The sequence below is a fragment of the Centropristis striata genome, chromosome 14 (assembly GCF_030273125.1).
Source record: "Centropristis striata isolate RG_2023a ecotype Rhode Island chromosome 14, C.striata_1.0, whole genome shotgun sequence".
Taxonomy (NCBI): Eukaryota; Metazoa; Chordata; class Actinopteri; order Perciformes; family Serranidae; genus Centropristis; species Centropristis striata.
The window spans coordinates 25,311,355-25,335,104 of record NC_081530.1 but is presented as its reverse complement, the minus strand read 5'-3'; the positions used below and the strand labels follow the sequence as shown (position 1 = coordinate 25,335,104).

At 37.3% G+C, this 23,750-nt stretch overlaps 2 protein-coding genes across 5 annotated transcripts in view; one reads left to right on the top strand and one right to left on the bottom strand.

Moving 5' to 3' along the window:
- LOC131984521 (ras/Rap GTPase-activating protein SynGAP-like) overlaps positions 1 to 14,623 on the top strand; it is a 51,192-nt gene extending 36,569 nt beyond the window's left edge. For 3 of the 4 annotated variants that reach the window (XM_059349364.1, XM_059349368.1, XM_059349366.1), the window contains 5 exons: positions 2,219 to 2,770; positions 3,666 to 3,821; positions 4,304 to 4,515; positions 7,764 to 7,836; positions 10,080 to 14,623. In XM_059349364.1, the coding sequence (XP_059205347.1) occupies positions 2,219 to 2,770; positions 3,666 to 3,821; positions 4,304 to 4,515; positions 7,764 to 7,836; positions 10,080 to 10,115 (1,029 nt within the window). In that variant the 3' untranslated portion in view covers positions 10,116 to 14,623. The remainder of the gene's footprint in view (positions 1 to 2,218; positions 2,771 to 3,665; positions 3,822 to 4,303; positions 4,516 to 7,763; positions 7,837 to 10,079) is intronic. The other variant, XM_059349367.1, reaches the window with a different exon arrangement.
- A 4,880-nt stretch (positions 14,624 to 19,503) lies between these two features.
- Positions 19,504 to 21,341, bottom strand: LOC131984525 (relaxin-3 receptor 1-like). Its single transcript, XM_059349373.1, has one exon. It carries the CDS (start codon positions 21,301 to 21,303, stop codon positions 20,089 to 20,091), a length of 1,215 nt encoding a protein of 404 aa, XP_059205356.1. The 5' UTR covers positions 21,304 to 21,341; the 3' UTR covers positions 19,504 to 20,088.
- Between the last annotated feature and the right edge of the window lie 2,409 nt (positions 21,342 to 23,750).

Genomic DNA, 23,750 nt, shown 5'->3' with positions numbered 1-23,750 from the left:
TGTTTGGCAGCTTTTTTGAGAATCACTCATACAAACCATTTCACAATCAACAAATCTCTTCATTGAGCAAAAGCATTCTGAATGTTACAGTGCTGATGCTTGAAATGTTTGAGTTTGATGTAATGTAACCTCTCCAGTCTCTCAAAAGTACAGTAACGAGCGAGGGAGAGCGAGCTTTATGCTACTCAGCATACTCTTTCAATACACTGCTATTAAATGTGTCACAAAGATCTCAAGAGATTGCACTTAAAACATAACTTCCTTTGGTCCTCAGTAATATGCCCGGCGAGCATGTAGTCGATTAGATGAGCGGTTGTCGAGAAAATCGAAGGACATTCAGACAGAGACTCCTTCCATGACTCAAGTCAACACAATGACAGTATTATAACTGCTGGATCTGCAAACGTTGTGACGAGGACGTTCGCAGCCAAGAATGAATTTTCTCAGTTTCTTTAAAAATACCTGGATTGTGTTTTTCTATTTCAAGCCAAATTGCCAAACATACTTAGAGTCTTGTCATTTATTCTTAGTGTGATTTTAACAACCTTGATTGAACAACAAAAATCAATGTCTGTGTGGATTCATTTTCGCCCTCGCAGTTCGTAAATCCTGCCTGTACTTTTGTTTTTTGGTTGTCAGGTCTCAGAACAAAGCTCAGATAAGCGTCAGAATATGCAAATCTAGCCGTAATGTGAGGGCACTTTTGAGCGACGCTTGTGATGCTCCAGGCAGCACGGTGAAGCAGGATCGTTCACCGGTCGGCTCTGCTGGACTCTGGATGGTGCTTGACATCAATCACACAGTGTGGCCTTGCTTCAACAGGGCTAAAAAAAATAAATAATCTGTGATTAACAGGGCAGAAAAGAGAGCCATAACTGTTTATACTACACATATCTTTATATTATACATACATTAAGCCTCTGCTGACTGAACATCAGACGTAGATCTCTTGAGAGACTTTCCTGGAGTTTGAGGCATTTTTTTTTCTTCTTTTTTTTACAGCTGATTAACTTTGATGAAAAGTTCTTCTACACATGCAATTATTTTATGCACAATTAGTGTCAAACTTCTTCCAAAACACATTATAAACTTAAATTAAACTGTCACTTGTTTGATGAAGTTGAGTTTTAATCTCAGAGCAGCTTTTTGTGAATCTAAACTGAATATTTTGGCTGTGACTTGATGACGTACTCGGGGCCTGCTGATCTCTGCCACACTGATAAGTTTACTACAGCATGTCTGTGTTAAATTACAGTGTTTAATGATACAGTCATGTAGTCTTGAGCTATTTCTGTCCTGCTGCGTGGGCCTTAATGGAACAAACATCACAAGCCTGTTTATTAATACAGATGGTGCTCCATCTATCTTACCGTCCATCTATTTATCTGTGCAGCTAGACAGCAAGCTCCCCATCCTTCCATCCGTTCCACTGTCGGTTTATAAAGAACTAAATGGTTTTGAGCCAAAACACATTTTTGACAATCCAGACCTCTCGGGTCAACTGGGACAGGTCTGCTTCTGTCCCCAGAGTCAAAACAAAACATCAGCATTCAGTTTTGTGCAGAACTTTTCTGGAACAAACCCAGAAAACCTGACATCTCCTCCAACTCCAAACTTATTTTAGAGCTTAAAACTTTTCTGTTTGCCACTGCTTTTTATTCTATTAAATTTGGGACTATTCCCTCCATATCCCACGCTGCACTGTAACTAAACTATCATTTCTATTCTTGATTCATCTTTATCTTTTAAAATGTATCTTTTTGTCCTTTTTTATATCTTGATGCCTTATTATGTCTTTTGAAAATCACCTTTAACAGTCTTTCTGTCCATCTGCCCCTTTAGACAATATTTTTTGTACGTGTGTCTTTTAAATGATTCAGAATTGAGGTTGACCTACTTTCAAAGACCAACATCATTATGATTCAGAGCAGGAAAAAACTGATCTCTGATTAATCAGCTGATACCACTAAAGCTAATTAGCTATATTTTTAATTTTAACTTTCATGTATCCAGTATCTACTTACATCTACATTCATAATCTTTTTTTAATTCAAAACAGTTGCAGCAGTTGTCTAATAAAAACTTTAGAATGAAGTAAAGTTTCCAAAAGTTGGAAACAAATTTAATCACAGAAGTTTTCTGGCTCAGTATCATCAATACAGATATTATCAAAGTCTCTAAATATTGCTGGATTTTCTTTTTTTGTGTCTCCTCTCAGGAGTCTCTCCAGCAGCAGCACCTGATGGGAGTCGTATCTCAGACGACCACAGGGACGGGCACCCCTGCCTCCTTGGCCACACCACCTACTACAGTTCACCCCGTCCGCCAGTCATCCATGGCTCCACCACAACACCTCAAGTCACAGCGGTCCATCAACACTCCGGCCACCGCCACACCTCCAAAAGTTCGCCCGCAGAGCAGGAACCTCCTCCTCGACTCCTCTGACACTAACTACAGCGGCAGCCAGCCGAAACAGCGGCATTCTCAGCAGCAGCAGCTGCAACAGCAGCATTCTCAGCAGCAGCAACAGCAGCAGCAACAGCAGCAACAGCAACAGCAGCAGCAGCAACAACAACAGGATGCCCAGCTGTCAGTGACGGACAGTCCGGCCCCCGGACTCCCGTACCAGACGAGCTCCGCCAAAGAGAACCAGGGCATGCAAGCTGCTGCAGAGGAGTCGACAGACACGCCCACAAAAAGCACCAAGAAGTCTCCACAGACGCAACTGCAGCCACCACAGCAGCATCTGCTCAAACCAGGCAATAAACAGGTCAGTCTGACTACAGTCTTTTGCTTTAAAGCTTGACATTTCTTTAGTGTCTCACTTAATATAGTATGCCATTTTATTAAAGTGAGGTAGTTCTTTTTTTTGGCGTCATTGGGCAAAAATTCCATCATTTGGATTCAGTGTATTGTAATTCAAGTTGTCTGGCAGAAAACTAGACTGCTGCACCTCGTCTTGGCTCTGTTTTCAGGCTTTAGAAAATCTAACCTGTGACAGGAGACTTTGGTCAATCACGGGTCATTTCAGACAGAGGGTGTTCGTATTGGCTGTTCTACACATGCAGATGTGCGTGCATGTTCCTTCAGATGATGAAAGCCTGATTCAATTGCAGACAATCCTGCAGAAAAAGTTGCTATTCCAGCGTTGGCAACTGCCTACACTTCAGAGCGACCAAAAAAAGGAAGACTTAAAAAAGTCTAAAACAGAGTTTTAAACATGCAAAACATTTCAGAGATTGAGAGAAAATGTTGGTAATAGTTTAACAATTAATCTGCTAACCTGTAAGAGCCTCAAATCACAGTAGGTAATCTCAAAGGGCTATAAAGGTCACACGTTTGCAAGGAAAAAGGGCAATAATTATCATAGTGTTGCTGCTACATAACAAGATCACAACCATGTATAGGATGACTGAAATGAAAGACTAATACTCGTTCAGGTTACTGTATGAAGTGCAGGCATCTGCCTCTGCTCATCTGGTGGGAGGGGCTTAGGACAGAGAGGAGATAGCTGCAGGAAGAGCTCTGTACTTTCAAATTCTGGCTCTTTTTTTGTCTTTCCCAGAAAGCTGCATACTACAAACATATAAGACATGTTTTCAAGGCATTTCTTGTCTGAAGACATGGACTCACCTGTGTTGTTGTTGTTGTTGTTGTTGTTTCAGGGTTCGACCTTGAACACCCCGGCCCTCAATGAACGGACAGTCGCCTGGGTCTCCAACATGCCGCATCTCTCTGCTGACATTGAGAGCCTGCGGCCAGACCGTGAGGGCCAACTGAAAGAGTACTCCAAGAGCATGGATGAGTCACGACTAGAGAGGGTCAGCACTTTTCTTTTTTTTTTTTAACCACCTCTTTAAAGAGTAAACTCACATGATTCCTATAAATAGAAGAAACATAGAATAAAATAAAAATAGAAAATCTCTTGATCTGTTCAGTTAGTATAAAATCCGCATTATTTGTTTTCAGAAGGTACATAAGCTGCACTGAGTGACCCTGTACTGCCAAATTGCAGCTATAAATCAGAGCTATAACAGAATCATATATGAGTTACATAATCATGACTGTTGTGCATCTTCTATGATTAACAACTCCCACACTCTTTGCTTATATTAGGATCACATGCCTGTGCAGTGCTTATTGCACAGCATTGAAATTTGTGATTACACACATTTAAGCCGATCGCAGCTCCACTGCAGCTTTGCATAAAGAGAGCTGCACTGCGGAGCCATGTTTGTATTGACAAAATCCCTCGTCATTCAGGAATGTTTCTGAAGTGATGAGTGTTTCTTCGCTATTTCAGGTAAAAGAGTACGAGGAAGAGATACATTCCTTGAAGGAGCGACTGAAGATGTCTCATCGCAAGCTCGAAGAATATGAGCACAGACTTGCCACGCAGGAACAGCAGACAAACAAGATACTAATGCAGTATCAGAACCGTCTGGATGACAGTGAGCGCCGTCTGAAGCAGCAGCAAGTGGAGAAGGACTCACAAATCAAAGGCATCATCAACAGGTGATTAGAGTGCAGTTTTAACTGGAGCTGGCACAAATGAGGCTGTGCCACTTACTGCTTGGCTCTCTCTGTCGCAGCAAATTAACACACACACATTTCTACCAACTTAATAAATATTCATCAGGAAAAAAGTGAAATGCTTGAAGTGTAGCAAGTTCCGGATTGCAGCGGGAAACACAAATGTTTGAGTACTACAACAAAATACTACAGGGGTAAATGTATGCAGAGTAAAGGTTACCAGCTTAAAAATATGATGTAAGTAATGGTTTCCACTCATGCAACTGCCATGATGTCATATGCGCCTATTTTTGAGAAATAGATCAACCCTTTGGCAATATGCTTTTGCTTTCTTCCTCAGAGTTAAATGAGAAGATACCGCTCTTGTGTCTGGTGTGGCGATTAGCTTAGCTTAGCATACAGACTGAAAGCAGAGGCAAACAGCTAGCCTATCTGTGTCCAAATTTAAAAAATAAATCTCTTTAGAAGTACAAATTATTGTTTTTATGCTTCTGTTTGTGTTTTGATGAAACAAATGAGGTACAGCATGTTCACAGATGAGCTTTTAGAGGGGTTGAAAGTCTTTATGCTAAAGCAATCAGCTTTAGCGCCAGACTTAAAGGTTACTGTGGAGTTTGTGATTGTAAACAATCACAGTTTATATTGACATTTCCATTTGCATCATGTATACCTTGTATACATGCATCTCGGCATGCATCATTACATGTGTTCAATTTGTGCATAAAACCTGAGTGGAAATGCAGAAAGGTTTTGCGATCTTCTCCAACTCTCAGAGAGAAAGCAAATACCCAAAATGTAGAACTATTCCTTTAAATGTAGCTCCTTTTAAATATCACAACTAATATCCAAAATTCATATGCGTTAGGCTCATGCTTTAATATAACACTTCATGAGGTTTTATCCTATTTCATTAATATGATTACAAGGACAGAAATAATAATAAAAAGAACTGACTGGAGCAGCGTGTACTTGAAGGAAATGTTTCATGGAACAAAGTGGGATTTCTACCCAGTGAAATGCGTCGTGCACAACATTCAATTTATTTCTAAAAGCAAAGTTTTGCAGAACTGGAGTACACAGAGTTCACATCTCATCTCATTTGAGTTAAAATTAAACATTTCCTCTGATTACAGATACAGCAGATGGGTCCACGCTTAACTATCCTGCATCCTGTGTATCTGAACAGCTGAATTTAATATGGAAGCACCGATTGTGACATTCTGGGCCTATACGGATGATTAAAATAACAATTTGTCCGAGGCCGATCTGATCCGATTGCTGTGGTAATTTAGTTCTCCTTTTGTGCCAGAGAAACAAGAGTTAAAGTTAAAGTTATTTAGCATTTTATCAAACAATCTTTCATTTAACATTCTTTTAAATGTAATAGATTCTCCCTTTTTTGGGGGGAAATAATTGATTCAAAAGATACAACTATACAACGACCATCTGAATGAGAATGTTTTAGTATTTATTAAAGGTGGGAATTTCAAGGCAGCATTCAGTTAGATTTCTGTGTCAGTGGGCTACGATGTGATCATAAAAAGATTACGTATGTGCCTTGATGAATTGATATTATGGGGTTTTATGTTCATAATTTTTTTTTTTACTGTGTGACTATTTGCTACTTTTAAACCACAGCATATTTGTGTTTAAGTTAATTTACTTCTATCTTTTAATTTAGTTAGACACAACTATAAATCTTACTAATAGCGAAGGTACTCAATACTGCCATATTGTCAATAAGTAAAATAAATAACCAAAACATAATTAGTAATGCTCCATCACAAGACTCTGACCTGTTAATAATTCCCAAACTGCAGATTGTGCTCTCTTTTTATATAGGGCACAGGCACTAAACTGATTAAAATGCACACATGAAGGCCCATTATCGCGGGCTAAAGCACTTTGACCATATGCTTAATTTGGTATTCTGTACAACGTATGGTATATATGGGCCTAGTTGCATATTTACAGCATTAAACACTCCATAGCATCAGTAATTACTTTGGCACAGACTTAAATGTGAGTTCTTCTCACTGCAGATTCAGTCTGTTTTTGTTTCCTTCCGCTAATCAACACAATTACTGATTATTGACTTTTCTGCATTGCGACATAGTCTTTCAAGAAAGAATTACGATGCATCCAAGAACCCCCCGACCCCTGATACTTAGTCATTTCATATTTCAATAATCATTGGTCATGAAATAGCGTGTTTTCTACTTATTAAATAAAGAAATAGTCCAAATGAAATAAGCACACAGTAAAGCCTACTTTTTGTACACTCATACTTCATATTAGCAAAACAGCTCTTTTATGGTTTATGGCCGTTTTGCTCCCATGTGCAAGGATCAGAACATAAAGCATCAAAAGGACAAAAATGATATGCCGCTGTTTTTTTGACATTGCTATAGAAGCAAAATATAGTGATATATATATACAAAAGACGTTTTGATGTATTTTTATATATATTGTCATATCGCCTTAACTCGACTTGACAAAATAAATAAAAAACTCTTTACTTTAGTACTAATGACCTGTAACTTGGACTTTTGCCTTTTGACTTGAAAAACTCAACATCTTCCCTGAAGCCATGCTACATGTGATGAAAGTGCAAAGTCGCCTTAAAAAAATAGATTAAATTCAGATGCACTTGTTTGAACAGATGAATACTAATTTTAAAAAAGCATTCATTATTATTTTACATTTGATTTATCATTATTCTGGCATTCCATTTAGTGAAGAGAAAATTATTACTAGATTAGGACTTGAGTGCAAACACTTTGCATGTCAAACACTTGCTTTGGACATGCAAAACAATGATTTGGTCCCACCTCTGCCAGCTACTGTCATCTGAGTACAACAGCAAATCAAAAATACAACATGTAGCCATTACAAATTGATGTGACACAACAGATAAACACACTGCCATCAATGAATGTCACCTTATTTACCACCAGGCAGACAACAAGGCGAATATAAGCCGATGAGCAGTACAGATAGTACAGCTGATGAATTGGTGCATCCCTAGAATTTGAACTGCCTGAATTTTTCTGAAGGCAATTCAGATTCAGCTGCAGCAAGCTCTGAGGATAGCTGAACACACCCAGAAACATGTCAAGACCTTAATATCATCATATGGCCACATAATCCTACAGTAAATTTGAAGAACACCGGCTTCATTATTCTATTTTTGTCAACCGGTATGTTTGTTTCTATTTCCCTGTTGTCAGACTCATGGCTGTGGAAGATGAGCTGAGAGGGGGTGCCATTCCTGATATTAAGCCTCGAATCCTCACAGACCAGGTTTGTGCCTGTGTCTACGTCTTTTATCATCCCTATTTGCTAAACCAGTCATGTCCTAAAACAGCTTGCATCATTCTTACATCACATTCAGCGCATTTGCCAAAGCCAGTGCAGGAGAAAAAGTTTGCAGCTGTCATACTCTTCACCTATTCCCATCTTTCAAACGTACGTTTATGTCACATCTGAAAGAACATGTCACCATGTTTCTGCACACGCTTGAGAGGAGAGCAAAAACGCTGTGCTGATCCTAAAAATCAGGAGCTGGTTGGATGTTAAATTCATGTGCAGAGGTTAATCTACTTCCCTGAAGGAATAGCAAGTCTTCAACACTGAAACCGAATATTTTTTTACCCAAAAAATATTATTATTATACCAAAGAACGCATTCATCGTTGGAAAACCTTGACTGTGACTCATCAGCCGCGTCACAGTAATTCTTCAGGGCACAGCTTCGTGAATGCACCATGTGGGCTGGATTGTGACGCAGGTGAAGAGGCTGTGTGTGTGTGTGTGTGTGTGTGTCGTGTTTACGCTGATATAACTCAGGAGGAGCAACATTTACTGTCTTAGAAACTCACTGTCACCTTCCTTCAGCACTCAATATCAAGAGCAAATAGATAAAATTGCCTCTTGAAAACTCAGACCAAATATAGAAATGTTTCTCCACTGGGTCAGAGATTGTAATTCTTTTTACAACTGACTTTTTAAACAAATACGAGTGCATGATGAGAACAGGGGTCCAAACTGCAGAATAGTAAAGCAGGATTAGTCTGCAAGCTGTCTTTAGTGGCTCAAACTATAGTCATAGCTGTAAAAACACTCATGATACTGAATGTTTATCACACTCGGAGTCCAAAGTAAGTGTTGAGGAATGCTATTCCTTCAGATCGGCAAAGTTTTGTTGATTACTGTGCTTGAGTGTGTTCAGTTCTTTCCAATACACAGAAAACAGATAATTAAGATTAAAGGAATAGTTCAGCATTTTAGGAAATATGTACTTAATTGCTTTCCTATTGAGAGTTAGATGCAGAGATCAATATAACTCTTGTGTCTGTCAGTTAAATATGTAGATGGAACCAGCAGCCAATTAGCTTAGCACAAAACACTGGGGAAACATTTAGTTTGGCTCTGTCTAAAGGTAGGCGAAATGCTGTGTTTACACAAAAGGCAAAGAAACGTTTTACCTTGGGTCACTTGCAGTTTGACTACTAAGAGTTTCACCACTGAGACGCCTCAGAAAGGTGTTGTTGTTGCTGTGCTAATTTAAATTAAGGAGGAGCAACTAGCACTAGCATTTAAACTAATGCTAGTACTAACTTGGATTATAATAAAGTACACCATATAGCTGGAATTATTTAGACGGGGTCCTAAATTAGCGATGAGCACTCGCCAAATGTCAGTTAAAATACATGACCATGTTTTCGACTTTGCACATTGTGTGGTGGTATGTAACACATGACCATCAATAACTGTATCACAATTCTGATTGACGCTCGCTGTTCACCGTGTCTGTAGTTACAACAAATGGTACTGATCAGGTACCGCAGAGGAGAATTTCGTGCTAACAAAGAGAGTCTGCAAGTAGTTGGCTGCACATTTTCTGAGAAGTTCAGTACAGTGAAAGAATGGTTAAAAGTAAATTAATAGAGAAGTGGGACTTCACAGAAAATGGAGTGTTGCAGTTGCTCTACAAATGATCAGATCATTTTCTTCTGTAAAATTACCAACTCCACAGTGTAAAAACTGCTTAATATAAATATATTTTTTAAAATTCTGCACGTAAAAAAGTACAAGAACTAAAGAGTAAATATGTCTGTTTGCTGTTTTAAAGGGGGGATTATTTGCTGTCAAGGAGCTGTCTATAAAGCTCTCTTCTAAGTAATTATACCAGGTCATCATCCCTCATAAAATGGCAAATTGTAATTTCCACACTTTTGTTTTTTTGTAAGGATTAAACAAACAAGTTATAATATCATTAATTCGCTTTAGACATGTTCATAGGTGAATTTAGTTGCCTTTGGACAGAATGAGCTGAGGCTTTTCCCCGGTTTTCAGTCATTATGCTTCGCTGTGCTGCATGCTTGACTGTTACAGACACAAGTAATATTTTAGAGACTGATCTATTCACCTAACTCTCTGCAAGAAAAAACAAATATATTTTGCAGACTATTCCTTTAAACTTGCGCTCCCATGAAGTTTTAACCAGAGACAGGTTGTAATTTCACCTTTTTTCTCTCCCTTCAGTCTATCAACCAGGGTTATGGCCACCCAGGATCCTGACTGTCAATACCCATGTGACCAGAACTCATGATGGTCACACGAGTGTAAGAAGACTGACCTACAAAAACCCATGAAGAGAAGCTCTGCAGTGGCTTCATCTCACAACGTTCGTGAAAAAAAACTTTGCACATATTCAAACTTTGCCTGTACCAGAACTTGACAATCAGATTAGCGGAGGACCAACGTGTGCAGTGAATCTTCTGCACATTGTGACTGAAATATAAGCCAATGCCACAACAATGGCAATACTGAACCCAATGACTTTCTTTATTTAATCGGATGAAGTGAGAAGAGATGTGTTAAACACTGGGGATGAAGACGGATTCATGATTTTCCCCGCCACAAGCAGCACACTCGCTTCTCACTCAAGTGGCTGAAGACACAATGTAGAAAATGCTTTTACAAGCACAAAAATACCCTCATGGTGACGCCTGTGACTAACAACAAGCATGTTGTTAAATCAGTTGCCATCTATGATCCTCGGATGCAGGGCCCAAGCAGAGACCTATATTACTATCTGATACTGATTAAATCACTTAGTAACATTCTCACTGACAAAAGGTGGTTATCATTATGATTTTTGCACCCTTTTGCATCCTTTATAGTACAGCCATCCCATCTGAATAGATGCCAAACGAATCTTACAATCAACTAACTGCTTTAAATACAATCTAAACCTTCTCGGTTAAATTTTCCTTCGGCGCACAGTGTAAAGCCACAACGACAGTCTCTTGACTTTCAGTGTATAGAAGAAGTATTTCTTAAAGCTACTAAACCTTTTTAAAAATGGAAATACTTTGCATAAATAATCTGACATTATAATGTGTTTTGTTCACTTTGTAATAATAATATTAATCATAATGAAGAATATATATGACATTTCAAAACAGTGATACAAAGTGCTTCATAAGAGACCTGACATGAAAGAAAAATCGTGTGAAATTGTAGGAAAATATTTTATTTAAAGGGGCACTTCAGCGAGGCAGTTAAGTACTTCTTAGCCTGTGTGGTGGAATTAGCAGGCTAACTAGCTCGCTAATTGCACCATGCTTTCGTTCTATTTTTACAGAAAATAAGTCGTCACTCATCTGGCGATAGCAATATTATTCCCAATGCTGTGACGAAAGTGTGTTGAGGAACCATTATATTGTTAAGTTTCACTCATTCAGCAGCTGGCTAGTTAGTTAGAAATGTCAGTAGGTATGTAGTTACTGATTTTTACGTTGTTACCACGGACACTTGCGTCAGGCAATGAAGCTGTAGTGGCCAAACTGTGTAATTTGAACTTCTGGGTCCGTCACGAGTTGCCATTCGGCACAAAAGACGTCTGTAAATCAGCAAATCGTTTTTGTTTGAGGTACATCAACTTTACAGTACAAACACTTTAATAGCCCTTATTTAAATAATAATAACAAGAGGTAAATCATGTAAATGAGCCAGAAACTAAGCAGTTAGGCGGCAGGGCTAGAGGAAAAGCTAGTGTGCTTGCTCCATGAGCCCATAGATGTGGGTTTTCCAGGTTATTTTATGCACAGAAGTCAAACTTTTTTGGCTTCATGTGCCACTGAGCGGCTTTCATAGGAATGAATGGGGCCTCGCCTCTAACGCTGTTCTCCTTATACGTGCACGCTGAACACACAAGTCCAGTCTGCTCACTTGCAAAGAACAGTGTGGACAGCCTGTCTAAAAATATTTGATTTGCCAGACCAGATCTTTCACTTACAAGACCTCCAACTTAATGAATGTGCAATACTAAATCACTGGAGTGCCCCCTCAAACTACACTACATGAATTTAACATTGTCTTTAAGAAAGGTTTTGTTATCGGAGAGATGATGGCGACAGCTGCAGCTTCTCGAGCAGCAACAGCAGGGCTCCAGCTCATCTTTAGTTGACAGTTCTTAATGAATGTTTGTCTCATGGAGCGTTACGTCTCAGAGACAGTGTTGGTCGAAAGCCAGCCTAAACTAACCGAGACTCAGAAGTACTGAATTAACCAGAAAGATATCTAAAAAGAAAGTCATGGCCTTCATGTCTGCCATTCTCATTATTTATCTTTTTAGCCTTTTCATGTTTTGTTGTACAGCACTTTGTAACATTGGTTTGAAAAGTGCTGTATGGATACATTTTTAATAACTATGATTATAAACATTATGTGCAACTGGAAACAAATCATATTATAGCAAGTAGTGAATTACTCATCTGTTGTGTTTAATGTTTCTGAAGCATAGATGTGCAACAGTTCTGCATGAGCTTTTTAAATGCGAGGACGAGTAAGTCGATTTGTTGTCAGATATTATTCTTATGTACAAAAAAAGAAAACTTTGACATGGCTTTCTTATTGGAAGGCATCTTTTTTTTATCCAACCTGCTGACTCTTCCGTTTTTTTCAGAAGAGGGTGGCATTCAGCCTTTTGCATTATACAACATGAAAGTACTGAAAGAAATGACCGGAACACAAACAGAGGAGCAACAGTGAAAACAACAGAACAATATAAAGAGTTTCCAAGCAGGGATATGTAGTATATGTGCATAGGATTTGACTGCCTTACAGTCTGTGCCACAGGGCCCAAAATAACAATGCCAATACAAAAAAACTTGTAAACTTTGTATATTAAATGTCCTTTTTTTGTAGTCAGGTGATGAATTAATAAGCAGTGTGTTGGTTAACTCTGTATGTTAGTCAGAATCATTTATATTACAAATTTCATGGTTGATATAATTTATCTTAACCTATTGCCTTTAAAAATACATTTTCTTTCAAGATAAATATCAAATGATACAAAGTTATATGTTTAAGTTACCAGAAATGTATAAAATAGCTTAATGTATATCTATTCTTATATGTAAAATGTATTCAAATCAAGGGTAGGCCTTCAGGCATGTTAAAACTTGTGGTAAAAAATGATTCTTATATTATTAACTCTTAATGCTGCAATCCAGAAACTACAGTGCTATGGTGTGACTGCGTTCACGGGATGAGAGCGGAATAATTTCCCAGCATAGCACAATTTCTGTCCTGTGGAATAATAAGACAAATTTCTTAAAGTATCTCGCCTGCAGTATGTCTGTGTAACCAAAATAGCAGTGGTGCTTTCAACAATACTGGATTGCAGTTTTAAGTAATCTTTTGAAATATGCGTTTTATTTATTTGGCCTGCATTGCAATACAGTATTTCGAAATGTTAATACTGCACTTCTGTTTTCATTTCATGAGAAGCTGCAATCCATAATCTGACAGATGTTTATAAAGACATAAAAATCTATGATATTCCCATGTATTCTTGAAACTTTCTTTGTGTTAGCTGCAGTGGTACAGTGTCCTACCTCTAAAATCTTTATACCACAACCCGAGAGGATACTTTAATCCATGTGGCTCCATTTATTTAAGAGATGATGCTCACAAAAAAATAATTTTCTTTCCTGGTTTCTTTCATTGCTATTTTAAGATTTCCTAAATATCACAGGGCCATTTCTAAAGTTTGTCCTGTTAAACTATTGTATTTAAGTGCCATTACCATTATATTCATACAAATCTCCTTTTAATTACAGGATGAGATAGGTCGTGTTCCAGGTATTCCTCAGACTCTCAGGTGTTGCAAGGAACACAGAGGTATTGCCAGAAAGAACTTTTGATATATTTAAAACCAAATGCACAAAAATAAAAGGACATAATGTTTGGCAAATGACAATTAAAGCTAAAAAGAAAATAAGAAATAACATAAAACAAGGCGTCCGTGCTAAAGCAGCTACTCTGCTTTGATTTTGTTTGGTTCCCGGCCCACATCTCATCCTTTTATAAATAGTGTAATTTACACCTTCTCTTGTATTATTTGTTACATAAAAGGGAGAAAGAGTTTGGTTTCTTGGCCCAAATGATAAATGTGACAAATGCTCCAGTATAATAAAACTCGGTGAGGGATATTATTGAAGTCACTGTTGAAGAAGTGCTTTATGTTTACAGAAATATAAGATTTTAGAGGATGTATGAACCTTTATCGACCCAGCTGCTTTGCTGCAGCTAAAGCAGGACCTAATAAATGAAATGAGATATCTTGTATATTTTGAATAAGGGTATTTAACATCTATCAACATATTTATGTTTCTAAAACGGATGTATATCATTATGAAATGAAACAAAGTATTTTTATTGGCAGCTATTATTCTGCACAATTGATCTACTGTGTCACAAATATATAGTTGGTGGGATTTCTGACTTGAATCGGCCCTACTGGATGTAATAACTTAATTTACTTGACATTTCTTTTGAAATAAGCCATGCCCCATGGATAAGCCATACCCTCCAGTCCCCTGATGTTGTGTGGTGGATGTTTAATGTTGGTAGTTTTATTTATAATGGTAGTTATTGTAGGTATGATTGCGCTTGTAATTATTATTATTAGTGTAAGTATACTTGATTGATATGATTTGTTTTGTTTGAACAAAGGGAATGTATTCATTTTTCAGGTGATTTTTCCGAGTGATTTAAATAAACTAATAAATCCCTAACTGATGACCTTTTATTTTAAGAAAATTGACTGCAAGCATTGTATGGATACATTACTTTATATCAGGGTTGTGATTGTTTAGTTACATGTTTAAAGTATACCTTCTGCAATCTAACCCTGCAGAACGGTAATAATAATAGATTTTTCTTTTTTCAAGCATTTTGAAACAAAAATCCCGCGGCCACTGCTTTTATTCAAAGAATTTGATTGACCCAGGGAGAGAAAAAGTTTACACAATGCCACGAGTTGTAATGTGGCCGTATGATTCTAAAAATTTTCATTCCAAACCGAAGAGACACTTGTTTGACGCAGTAGCTGAGAGGTGTGTTAAATGTTCTCTTCATAGGGAACATATTGAAATTGGCCACAAACAAACTACACTTTGTCCAAAGATTTAAAATAACTGCATAATATAGTATATTGAAACATGTAAAAAATTATTAATCTACCAAATGACTATTTTTAAGCGTTTTTATGCATTCTTAGACAAATTACAAAATTATTTTTTTTCGACAGACGATGTTTCTTTTTCAATTTTTCAAAATACTACAATGTGGTGTTTTAAAAATATATATATTAAGGGCCACAGGGCAATCGCACCGAGCACTATTGTTATACTGTGGATTTTTTCTTATTTTTCTTCCGGACACAATTTCATCCCACTCTTCGAGTTGCAGGACAAATTATATATCAAAACGTGCGGCTTGTTTGGGATCGGTGTGCTATTACTTTACGGAATACGAATTTTTGCACAAAATTTTGCATTGAAGTGAATGGGACGGCCGGAAAAAAAAAATAGCGAAAAAAACAATAATTGTAGATTTTCAAACTTCTACTTCTCCGGCATGATTTCATCTAGAGACTCCATTTAAACTTTAAACAGTAGACACAAGTCTTGTGAATTGGTGTATTATTCCATGTTTCGATAGGTCATATAGTTTTTTATCAATCCTTGTTCAATTACCATAATCATTTTTTGAGAAATTCTGAGATTATAATGGATGTGTATTGCATGGAATGTTTGTGTCAGAGTGTGTGATGTCGTTGCTCAGAGTGTAGAGGGAGAGAAAACACTGTCAAAAAATACATTTGAAAACTGCACTCCAGGCCGCAAATTCCACTCTACAGAAATAATTTATACATAGAAACATAGGACAATTTGTCTCCTCACTCACAATCCTGGTAAAGCTGTCAGAGTTATAGTTTGGGCGTAGGACGCACAGATGATCTACTCCCATATTAAAAACGCAGGAAGATTTCTGTAGAAAAGCATATTAAACAGTTTTTCAGATCACTCTTACAAAGCTATTTCTTAATTTTTCTTCACAAAAAAACATATGTAGACGTTCAGGAAGAACTCAGGACGCTCAAAGTGAAGTCGAATCAATGATAGGTATTATGGTTTTGCCAAAAATGCTTTTTGTTCGAGGCCAGAAATTCCAGTCTGTCCACCTCTGGCTGCTGTCACTGTTCCGAAACATTCTACAGCTGCAGTTAATTCTGTTGATCGCTCTGCTCTGATTGGTCGACCCTGAAGCCTTTGATCCTTTGATGTGATTACAGTTACAGATACACACACGCACACACATGCGCGTGTAAGTGCGCACACTCCTCCAGATACACGTTACACACACACACACACACACACACAACACACAACACACATTTCGAGATTAAAGGGCATAGGTTGCTGTATAAATAAATACTTAAAAAGGAATGCTTGTTGTAGGTGTGCTCATTGTATATAATATAGCATCATAACGTCACTTATAAGTATAAGTGCACCCCATAACATTACTAGTATTAATTTTTTGAAACTCAACGGGGTGGGGGGGGGGTACATCAGTGGCATTTTGTGTTAAAGTTTTAATGGTGAAAGAGCTCTCTTACAAATAGCCACTACAAAAAGTAAAAAACTGTCCTGAAAAAGTAAAAGCCTTGGAACAAAACAAAGGAACGTTTGTGGATTGTTTGATTTTCACGTGGAGGCGCTCTCTTGGATGTGTGTTATCACCGGTTAGCACTGACACGCCAAACAAAGGACCACAACACGGGACAGCAACACAAAGAGACACTGCGCAAATAATTGGTACGTGCATGTGATGAACATTGAATGTAAAGCTGTATTGGAGAACGCCGCAACGACTGGAGTTGACTGTCATGTTTTCACTGCTCATCGTAGCGCTATGGTGGTGATGAAAGTATTGGCGGTGTGGGTTTCTGTTGGAGTAAAGTGCCACATAATAACTTTGATGTTTTATTCCCGCTGTGAAGAAATGAGTTCTGACTGAATGATACATTCTGTTTCAGTCTATTCTACATGTGTCTCCAGCTGTGGTTCGATACATTGAAAGCAATGAACTGTGTTGAGATTCTTGCCAGAATAAACTGCAGTGTTTGTCCCATAAACTGGTGTTTTTCTGTCATTTCTGGTCATATTATGCTACCAAATGTATTAACAGACTATAATTGACCCAGACAAAAATAGATATGCTATATACTATATACGTATAGTATGATTATTTTTTGAGGGCGTCATTGTAGTATAAATTTACTACCTCTGAGTGAGAAAAATGGATTGAAGACCAAGTTGAAGTCCCTATTGTATTTCGAATGATTTTTTTTTCTTCTTCCCAAATGATCGCATTTTTCACTGCCTGAACATACCCCAAAACTCATGAAACTTTAAATATAAGTCACACCTGGCGAAAAATGTTATAATCTATTGTCATCCTGAATTTCCACCACTATATATAGTGTGGCCACGGTACCAAATATGAAATTAGACTGCCACCACAGTGCCACCTAGGGGCCGATCAATAAAAACTTAAAGGGTTATCCTCAGGAGGGCATTGACAATAGTTTTACCAAGTTTTGTATAATAATGCACAAACTATCCCTTTAATCCTCATACAGTGTCTGAAGGAGGACTCTTAACTGATATGTATAAGTTAGAAGAGGCAGGTAGCAATGGTGGAAAGTAACTATGTACATTTACTCAAGTACTGGACTTAAAGTAAAATTTTGAGGTACTTTTATGTACATTTTATGTAACATTATACTTCTACTCCACTACATTTTAAGACATATATTGTACTTTTTATTCCTCTACATTTAGCTGACAGCTTTAGTTACTTTTCAGGTCAAGATTTAATTTAAAAATATTATGCAAAACTTGGTACAATTATTGTCAATGCCCTCCTGAGGATAACCCTTTAAGGTTTTATTGATCGGCCCCTAGGTGGCACTGTGGTGGCAGTCTAATTTCATATTTGGTACCGTGGCCACACTATAACACTTAAGGCAATGAAATAGTATGATTTTTTTTCCCGAGGGCGTCATTTTTGGACATCCCATAATATGGTATTTTTCTGTCATTTCTGTATCATCTTATGCTACCACATGTATCAACGGACTATAATTGATTTTAAGCATTTTTAGGCTTTCAAAATTTTTTTGGACATCTCATAATATGTAGGCATTTTTAACTTCGACCATTTCCAACAAAAATTGACATGCTCTTACATGATCAGTGGAGTATTATTAAGCAATTTTTGGACAAACTACAGAATGAATAGTACCATTACTTAATCATGTCATACATCCATTTGGTGTACACTGTTAAAATGCTCCTGCTATTAATCACACCATTGTCTCTTTAACGACATAACTGTCACTTTATCTTGTAATGTCTCCAAATAATCTATACATTTCTTTCTTCTTTTTACTTTCTCTCTGTAGCTATATATATATCAGCATCAGTTTTTAAAGTTTTACAACACCACCATCTTGTGGCAGAAAGAGCATCAAATTATTTTTTTCCCCAAAACATTGTACATAGTATTTCAATGTTGATGTTCAATTATATTTTTCTTTATAGAGAGACAAAATTCAGATTTTCTGTAGAAATTAATAAAGCTACAATAATATAGAACTTCAACTCTGATTCTAAATTGGGACTCTGTGGGAAAAAAAGTATCAAATTAGAGATTCAGTGTATATATATTTCCCCCACAAATTAAGAGATGAACAGTGTGAACAACACTTTAAAACCCACCTGCCCAGGTAGGTTTAGGGGTAGGGAAAGGGTTAGAACAAAAATATTTTATGATCCAACACACTTGATCCATACAGAATAATTTTAAGGCCAAAATGTATGTATGAGGTTTTAATTAAAATATAACAACATCTTGTTTCTCCAATTTATCATGTGGCAAAAACACAACCAAAACTACAACAGTACAAAAAGTGTTTTGATCTACCTGCTGGCAGGTGTTTAAGAGGTTAAATATACAGTCTTTGTCCGGTCTTTAGTTGAATATATGCAACTGAGGTTTTGGCAAATTATCATATAAATAATGTCTTCATTTTTTTTTTAATCGGGTTGTACATTCACTTTAGTATATATTTTTATAGATATAAAGTCTTTAGTCTGACAGTCTGTTAAGACAAAATGTATGTATGTTTGACATTGTGTTATTCTGCCCTTGCCAAAACTTTCTATCATAGTGACCATGTAATATTTCACATCTGACCACAGCTGTTGCCAGCACAGAGGCATAAAAGCAGTGTAGTCACAGCCTAATTAAGCTGGAAATAAATAAACCTATTTTTTATAAAAGCAGTTTATGCTGCAAATTATGAGGAGAATGATTTGATGTCAGGTCAGACTTGACTCATATTTAATGATTTTTAGACTCAATCAAAAAAGACTTGCAACTCGACTTGGACACTCATGACTCATAGCTATAAATTATTTGATTAAAAAAAAACATTCCCAAGTTAGCAATTACTTACAAGATCCACTTTGTTTGAACAAGTTCAACATCATCCAATCAAGTGGCAGGAGGCAACTGGGGAGAACAAATTATTAATTTAAAAATTATGACTCGTTTAGGACTCAAAACTTGGAAATGGTCAGTCTTGACTGGGGTTTGCAAATATTTAAGACTTCTGATTTGCAAATCAACAACTTGGTCCTACCTCTGCTGATATGCAAAAACACAAAAAGTAGTAAAAGATGCAGGTTAGAAACTATTTTATTTTAAAACAACAAATGACAAAAAGGTATTCACACCTGGACAAGACAACCACAATCTAGACATAAGGTGCAGCAATATCAATTGTTCCATCCAAACTACAGTAGTAGACATGTGTACATTGTTTTCAATAACAGAACAAGAAGAACAAAAATAACAGAGGGGAAAAAGAAGAATTTGGTGTGAATTAGTGATTTAAAGGTAAAGTTCAAACTTTTATAATGCCTATACTGAACAGATAAAGGTGCATATGCTTAAGTGTGTTTAAGATGCAGCTTATTCACAACAGATCTGAAATATACATATTTTACATCCTGAAAAGACAGGTCTTCCAAAAGCACTTGATCAAAACACCCCTTTTTGTTACTTAAAACTATAATATAAGTGTATATATACACTATAGGAATCTGATCAATGTGTTATGGCTTTATGGGGTGGACACCACTGTTGGAAGTGTTGAGAGAGACACATATCTCCGTGTGTCAGTGTGGACTGTCTCACTGTACATGTTGTTAAGGGGGATGGCTAGCTGCCCGGTTTGTCCCGACCCCTCCTCAGAATTAATGCCGTAGGGCATCTTGGACATAATAGCCAGGCTCAATTTGAAGAGCACGTTATGAAGAGCCACGCGGTATTCTTTTCTCACTAGACAATAGATGACAGGGTTAAAGCAGCTGCTGGTAAAGGCCAAGCAGTTTGCCAGAGGAAAAAAGTAAGTTTGAGCCAAGTAGAATGAGGTGCTGATATCAACAATGTCAAGCTGGATAAGGACGCCCCAAAGTGTGAGGATATTGTAGGGGAACCAGCAGGCACAGAATGAAAGCACAACCACGGCCACAGACTTTGAAATATCAGTCTTTCGCCGAGAGCTGCTGCCCTTGAGTTTGTGCCGACAGAGAAAGCGCAGCAGGAGCAGGTAGGAGAGGATGATGATGGCGTACGGCAGCAGAAATCCCAGCACCACTCGCAGGAGCTGGTTAATTCCAAGCCAGGCTGTACCATCTGGGAAACGGAGCAGGCATGCTGTGTCGTTGCCACTGCCCACAAGTCTCAGGTCTGCAAACACAGCTCGGGGCATCGCTGCTATGAGTGCTCCAGCCCAAATAAAAGCCGTGGCCACAGGAGAAGTGTAAGATCTGCTGCACAGGGAGGCGCCCGGTTTGAGAGCTGTTGCCACATAGCAGTATCGGGTCAGACTCATGGCTGTCAGGAAAAAGCAGCTAGCAAAGGCGTTGAGTCCAGTGAGTAAAGACACAGCTTTGCATGTGGCCAAGCTGAAAGGCCAGCTGTAGTCCAGTGCAATGTCTACAGCCCAAAAAGGCAAGACGAGGGAGAAGAGCAAGTGAGCCAGAGCTAAGTTAAACACAAAGAAGTTGATGGTGCCTGTGGTGATGGTGTGAGTGGAATACAGCAGGAACATCACTAACAAGTTCCCCAACACTCCTGCTGTGGCCACAACAAAGTAGACCACAGAGATGACTATTCTGAGCCAGAGGGACCCATCATCATCAGGAATGTCCAGCCCGCTGTCGAGGCTCGTGTTGTGGAGAATCAGATGAGAGTTATTACAGGATGGGCCGACACTGCAACCACTCAGGATACTTCTAAAGAACTCAAGTCTTTTGAAGTCAGTGTTTGACATTTTGCTGCCCTGAAGGTAATCCTGCTGAGGGTTTCGGTTATCCAGCTGATGTTTGTCCTCCTTGAACTAAAAATGTACGTTCTGGATGTCTGTTTATTAGCTGGCAGTCATCTATCCCTGCAAGGAAAGAGGAAATGATTATTACATAATAGAAGCTGCAGTTTATGAGAAAATAAGTACATTAGCCTTGTCAGATAAACAAATTACACTTAAGTGTTACCCACAGAGTTAGATAATCCAATTTGGATCTCAAAGATGCAAACTTCTGAGAGGAAACATGAATAAAAAGATGAAGTGATTAAACTTATTTCACTTGTTGCGAAAAAGACTGTCAAGATAATGCAATCAATTTGATCTAAAATAATGTATAACAAGTTGCCAACCATAATCAAGTATGTCACTAAGTATTCAATCTATTTCTGGAAAATATAAAAATGCTTTATTTGTTTTACAGTTCATTATATACCAGATAACTGACGCATTATTCCTCATTTAGCAGATAATCTTTTTAAGATGCAATATGAAATAAAAATCTATTTTGCACTTTCATGGTTAGCATCTAAAAAAGAAAACATAATAAATCTGAATACTTGAGAGGATGCATAGAAAAAGTTGTCTTTTAACTCTTCACTCATAAACTCATAAATTCGTATACTGTGATACTATAGGTCCAAAAATGTTTTTCTCATATTTCTCCTCATATCTTGGGAGTCAAAACATATTGCAATGGTTAATTCATTACCTCCCAGATGATTACTTATACATTCTATTAAATTAACTAAAAAAAAAGTGACAAAAAACTGAACCAAAAGCAAAACAAATGAGGAACACACAAAAAGCCAAGAATTTCACATTTAACTGTGTAACTTTATTAACCTAAAATGTGTTATCCATAAGCAAAAGGAATGCAAAGTGATGGTAAAAGTTAATGGTTCTTTGGTATTGGGTTTATTTAGCTCTCGCATGTTTATTGCAGGTTGTTTTCATCCTTTAATATGTGCACAAACCACTTGAAAACCACCAGATTTGAGGCTTTTTCCTCCAATGATCCATTTTGCAGCCAGATACAGTAGCTCAGAGGTATTTATCTCTTTCTCAGCCATCATAATTTGACTTTACATTTATTTCTAAGCTTTGAGCAATGTGTGTGTAATACACAAGCAAATATAAACTCTTCAAATTTTACTTTAAAGTTACTGAGAGATCTATCAGATTGTGATTTGCTTTTCAGCAGCAGTAATATCTCTGAATAGCAGCTGTCAAATATAAATAAAATCTTACCTGAATATCAAAGAAGGAAAAACTTCGGGTTGGAACAGTTGGTTTTCTTGCAGTCACCAGCTCTGCTGCACAACATGGGGTTATGGATGGACAACAACACCCACCCTGAATTCATGCTCCACCCCATCATATTTGTCTCTCTGCATATTCAGACTAGAAACCCCCTGGAATGGAAGAACTGAAACACAGAAAAAGAACAGAAATGACGATTGGTAAATAAAGTTATAATGAAAAATCAACAAACCAAAAACAAAGGGCAAGATACCCTGAAGAGAAATAATGCATTGATTCAGAGTTTTTCCTTTTTATTTACTCGTCATCCATATTTCATCAATTTTTGTCAAATTTGTTGGATAACAAAGAGTGACATTTTATATTCATTATTGTTGTTGTTGTTGTTGTTGTTGATGATCTGTTTTCGTTTTGTTTTTAAAATCCCAGTTTCACTATAAATGGTAAACATTAACTGCCATAACTCTTGAAAGCATCATGCAATTTAAAATACTGTAGCACACGCATTTTCCAGGTTAAGTTTAGATTTTTTTCTTTGCATTTTTACCTGTTTTTGACGCTGCAGCAATAGCATGAATTCAAATGGCCAGATCACGAGTCTGACTCACCTGTAAAAGGCACTGGAATAAGTATTACCTTTGTGTCTGTTCTCTGGTTTATGTTGTACTTTGACCCTCCTTCCTTCTTCCTTACTGGAACTCATACTTGGTGTTTTATGGAGCAGAAAATATATTTTACGGGTGGGTTTGGTTTTGTTGTCTGATTTAAGTTCATTATAAAGCACTTTGTACCATTGTGTTTTCAATTGTGTATATTTTGTTTTGTTTAATTTCACTTCTGCTCATTTTTTTTTCTCCAAAAAGATGAGTTTTGTACCACTAATCAACCAACCTTATTTATCACATTTTTCAAAAAAAAAAAAAAAATAATGTTTGGTCTTCACACCAAACCCAGTTGAGTCTATTAGGAAAGCCTACTACATTTTTAACATTTACACATTTATTTCTTACCATTCTTAACTTGTTTGCATTAATTAAATGAATCACCTACAGTAACCTACAGTCCACTTTAAAACCTACTATTATTTTTCCAGAAAAAAGGGTTAATTAGTGTTTCTGGGTCTTTGCACTGAGGCTGCAGGGGATTATGTGCTT